A 5,462-nucleotide genomic window follows, 5' to 3' on the forward strand; every position below is an offset into this window, starting at 1 on the left:
ACACAAGACTGTGGATGCAGTAGGACTATGTATCCAAACATGGCCCTTGGCAGCAGCCTCAGCCCAGATGTCACCGTGGCTCCAAGTGGCAAGCAGGTCACCCACAGCAGTCCATTCCTCGCCATCTTCACCTCTTCATATCTGCCTCTCTCCACAGGACATGAACCATTCTGCCTCTCTCTTTCATACCTCACCATATATTTGCTCACCATAATGGCCACTGGTGGCCCTACAAGGCACCAGGTGGGTCATTGATTTCTTCCACCTGCCCAGGCTAAATAGCCACAGACTAGGGAGTAGGAGTTCTTCACCTACTCGGACCTAATCGCGCCAGAAAGCCCCATGGTTTCTTCCACCTGCCCAGGCCACGTGGCCCCAGGCAGCATGTGGGTGTCCACCCATCTGATCCTAATGGCGCCAGCTTGTTCTTTTCTAATGAGAGACAGAAAGAGAATATGTCCTAATGGGAGGGGAGGTAGGGAAAGACTGTGAAGAGTGGAGGGAGGATAACTGTTATTAGGGTATATTATGGGAGGAAATAATCTATTTTCAGTAAGAGAGGAAAATGATTTTTAAAAATGACTTCAATTTGAAGATAAAAATGTAAGATTGTTATATATGTATGTAAACTGCATTTGAACTGTGAAAAACAATTCCTTGTACCTGCCCACTCCAAATCCTTTGAGAGCTGAGCATTGCTCACATTCCCTGGTAATATCAACACAGTGCCTTTCAAACATATGGACAATGGCAGTCTGTCCCTATTGAGTCTATACCTGTGTCATACCGAACCTAGCAGCACCCAACAGCTGAACACAGCAGAAAATCTTTATTTTGCACTGAAGTTGCCAGCATCTGTTCTAGTGATGAATGATACATTGAACACACATACTGGAAATAAATAAACATTTAGAGTACAAACTAATCGTTCATCATGAGAATGATTGTCAATAATAATGTTAACAGGTGAAGTACACTCAGAAATTCTCACAGGAAAATAAAGGAGACGCCTGTTGAGAACATGTATTATTTCAATGGTTATTGAAATCTTATTTCTGATGCCATCTCCTCACAAGGAAATTGAACTTAAAGCCAAAACAGGATTATCAATTCATTTTGGTTTTTTCTGTTTTACTCAGGTTTTTTAATTATTTTAATATTTGCATTAATATATTAAAAACATGAGTCATAAAATCCTGGCCTTAATCAGTATCTATACCAACAGGATGGTGGTGGTAGATTTTTCCCTCTTACCCAAATATCTTTTATACCAAAAAAAATCCTAATAAAATAATTAAAGTTCCCTTTCTTACTCACTATTAGTGAAATCCTATGAGAGAAAATGATGCTGCTGGTGAGAAACACCCTTCCCCATCCACTCAACAAGTGTTGAAAGAGTGTCTTCAGGTTGCTAGGCACTGGGGGTATTAAGATACAACGATGATCTTACTGCAGGCTGTCACCTCTTAGTTAGAGGTATACAGCAGGATCCTGAGCAACAGCTGTAACATTCCTGACTGGGTCTGGGAGTTGTCTTTGAAGAAAGAATGGCTCATTGTTTCCCTGGCTCCTGTAAATACGTCAGAAAGAACACCAGAACTGGCTCTGCAAAGTGGGACTCACAACTATCAGAGAAGGTGTTTCTCATGATCCACCACCACAAGACCTTCACGGAAGCCAAGGAGTCGAGTACTGTGTTCCAGCTAAAGCGTATTGTCCAAGGCATCCTCCAGCGTCCTCCAGAAAAGCAGCAGCTGTACAAGGATGACCAGCTCCTTGATGACAGAAAAACTCTGGGCGAGTATGGCTTCACTAGCCAGACAGCACGGATACAGGCTCCAGCCACAGTGGGCCTGGCCTTTGGTGCAGATGATGCCTTTGAAGCCCTGCACATTGAGCCCTTCTCCAGCCCTCCATAGCTTCCAGATGTGATGATGCCATAGGATTCTGGAGGCAGTGCCAATGAACAAGCTGTGCAGTGAAGGCCACAGGCCCATCCCCCTAGAGACCCATTCTCTCAATAAAGATGATTTGGCTGTCAAAAAAAAAAAAAAGATATAATGATGAACAAGACAGACAGGTCCCCATGCTAGAAGTTCCTTTTAGATGAAGGAGAAGAAAACATGTTAATAAATATAACTATGATTATAAAATGTTGATAAAATAATTCAGGTAGAATAATGATCAATGAAATAAAAGTGATAAAATATTGAGTTCAACACTGAGGTTTTCCATACTTGATTGCCAGGGAACACCTCTCTGATGGCTCTGATTTACAGAGTGAAAGCCATCAGCCCTTTGAAGGACAGAGAAAGAGCAACCTATGTAGACTAAGGCATAGGAAGTAAGCTTCGAGTAAATGGTAAGAAGTGTAAGGAGTGCTTTACAGACACAGTAGGTGTGAGGAGCTAAGAGTGCCAAGGTAGGAAAGGTTATATTGGATATATAAAAAGTTAGGAAGAAGGAAACACAATTTTTTTTCTGAGAGACTTATGAATCTATCTGTTATATTTGAGATTTTATATTTTTGAATTGTATTAAAGGTATGAAAATTCAGAGACTACTGAGAAACACTAGAAAACTAGAAAACTTGTACATTAGTAACCAGTTTAGTACTTTTATGGTACTCCTGAATGTTTGAACCAGTGGGGCTGTGATTCTTAGACCTTCTCTTGGGATGATTTTTCTTCTGTTGGTTTGCCTTATCCAACTTTGATGTGATGGTTTTGTTTTATCTTATAATGTTTTATTATGATAAAAAACACTATTGAGACAAAAATCCTCTAAGCATCTTTATTCTCAGAACAGACCACAATTATGGTTGAAAAGAATTATGTGTGTAAAGAAACTGAAGCATAGAAAAATAAAACCAGGAATTTTCTATGGGAATCACTAATTCTAGAGAAAAGCAAAAGCAGAGAGTCTGTTATTAGGAAGAAAAAAGCAGATAAAACTTTACAAACATTATGTTAGCATAATAGCTTATTTTGATTTTCTTTTTCACGATTTTTTACATTGAATAAATTTTCTACTAATGCAAAAATAAGAAATCTAAGAAAGTTAATTATTTCTTGAAATTAATTTGATATTTCAATAAATATAAAATTTATAAATATCAAATATTTATATATTATAAATCAGTGATAACCTAGCTACAATCTGTAGACCCAGAGAGGTTGAGCATAGAAGAAGGGACAAGGGAGAATGCATAGATCTCCTTAGGTGGGGGAAGTTGAATAGATTTTATAGGTGGACTGGGGCTGGAGGAGGGGAGGACTGGAATAGGAGGATTAGATGGGAAGAGAGAGGGAGATGAGGTTGATGGAGGGAACACAGGGAGAGCAGCTAGAATTGGGGGGCATTTGAGAGGTAGTTTAGAAACTGAGTACAGTGGAAACTTCCTAAAATACATGAAGGCAAGCCTAATGAAGTCTCCAAATAATGAGGGAGCTGGATCTCCAACTGGCCATTTCTTGCCACCAAACAAAGCTTCCAGTACTGAGAATGGCTTGCATCCAATTGAGTTTTTGGCCAAAGGGGTCCTGTGGAAATTCCCAAACAACTCAGCCTGTTGCCAAGACAATCGGTTTCTCTCCAAAAACTGACAGCAAGACCCCATTGCTAAAGAAAATACCCACACAACTCATTGAACATGGAACAAGGGTTAGTACCTACATAGGACCTTCACCTCCATGTTCTAGTGTCTTTGGTATGAGAAGGTACTCTGCAGGCTGCCAGAAGATCAGCATGAACACCAACCCAGCCACAAACCCTTTGACCTACAATCTGTCCTGTCTGTAAAATATGCTAAAGCAATGGTGGCACAAGGCTTGTGGAAGTAACCAACCAATATCTGATTTGACTTAAGGCCCATTTCACAACATGGAACCCGTTCCTGACACTACTTAGGTGACCAAGAACCAGAGACTAGATAGCCCAGAGACCTAGGGTAAAACCAAATACTGCTGAGCCAGGGAAGATAGAAGACACCAAGAGAACGAGGCCTTCTAAATCAGCTGAGCAAAGCTCATATGAACTCACAGAGACTGAAGCAGCACTCGCTTAGCCTCCACAGATCTGTGACATGTCCTCTGTGACTACATTGCTTAGGACTGTAGAGGAGGCTTGATCACTTCCATCTTAAGACTGTTGAACTTTGTACATAATTGTGATGAAAATCTACACAAACAGATCTAGTTGTCCCTCTTCATACCAAAGATTTGTGTGGGTTAGCTAGTTTACCACTGTTAAATGGCATTCCAAGCTAATCCAGACAAAAACAATATACTCCACCTATAGTCTGACGACACATAGATTATCATACATGAATAACTAATGTGAAAGAAGAGAGTAAGGTAGGTGAGAATAGAAGACAGGATAGGAGGGGCATTTCTATAGTTTGAATGTAAATATAAAATGTCTCTCGTAGGCTCATGAACTTGACAACTTGCTACTCCAATTATGGTAAGTTTAGAGAAGCTATGAAACCTCTAGGAAATGGAACCTTGCTAGGAGAGGTTGATCCTTGGAGGAATGTTCATTTTTCTAACCTTGCCCCATTTCCTTCTCCCTCTCTGTTTCTGCAGGGCAGTGTGAAAAGCACCTGAAGGCTGCTTTCTATAAACTTATGGCTTGTATCCCTTCAATCATTCAATTGTTCCTTTCCAAGTCTTCTGTGATTACCATGAGAAAACTTATTATTAATTAAGACCAAGAAGTGTCACTGTCACTCTGAAAAATCCACATGATCTGTAGGCTTTGGAACAGCTTTGATGGACAAATAAGGAAGAATTTGGAATTGGGGATTAGAAAAGCCATTAAATGTTGAGAGTAGAGATATCAGGCTTTTCTCCCTGGATATGGGAAACTAGAAAACAAAGAGAATTACCAACAGTGGAAGCCAGGTTCATGTAGCTTCATAGCAAAATACGAACTTTGGCTTGAAGTCCTTCACATTATAGTCCAACAAAAATCTGTTGTATTTTTCTAAGAACTAGACTGAGGCTGAATTTTAACATGTGCTTGGCAGAGGAAATTTCAAAGGAGAGTACAATTTAGGCTCTGGAATGATAATGCTCACCATTCTAATCAAGGTCCATGTAGAAAAGAGCAATAAATGTGGAAGAGAGATATATATTAAAAATGGTCAGTTTGTGGGGATAAATGGCTCACCAACTACAGGCAAGACCAGTTCTTGAAACGCAATTATAATCCTTAAGGGAAAGCCTATTGCTAATCACTGGGACAAATGAAAGAGCTGTCCTAAAGGAATTGTTCCACATATCACATGCTTCAACTCATGGAAATGAAGATTCATTTGAAAAGAAAATGTCACCGACATGATTTCCTGGTCTTAGAAAGCAACTCTGTAAGGCAGGATTTCTTCAGGGTCAACACCATAACCCATCTAAAGAGCATGAAACTTTAAAGAGCTAAAATATATTACTATTGTAAAGAAATCT

General features: G+C 39.8%; 1 protein-coding gene across 1 annotated transcript; it reads left to right on the forward strand.

Moving 5' to 3' along the window:
• The first annotated feature begins 1,646 nt into the window (after positions 1 to 1,646).
• LOC128105205 (elongin-B-like) lies at positions 1,647 to 1,919 on the forward strand. The gene has a single exon (XM_052730168.1). It carries the CDS (start codon positions 1,647 to 1,649, stop codon positions 1,917 to 1,919), a length of 273 nt encoding a protein of 90 aa, XP_052586128.1.
• Positions 1,920 to 5,462: the final 3,543 nt, after the last annotated feature.

The sequence above is a fragment of the Peromyscus californicus genome, unplaced genomic scaffold, assembly GCF_007827085.1.
Source record: "Peromyscus californicus insignis strain IS unplaced genomic scaffold, ASM782708v3 Scaffold_9__1_contigs__length_137607984, whole genome shotgun sequence".
NCBI lineage: Eukaryota > Metazoa > Chordata > Mammalia > Rodentia > Cricetidae > Peromyscus > Peromyscus californicus.

What these genes read in the sequence shown, in the direction of transcription:
- LOC128105205 (XM_052730168.1), top strand. Translation starts at nt 1,647, where the DNA reads ATGATCCACCACCACAAGACCTTCACGGAAGCCAAGGAGTCGAGTACT.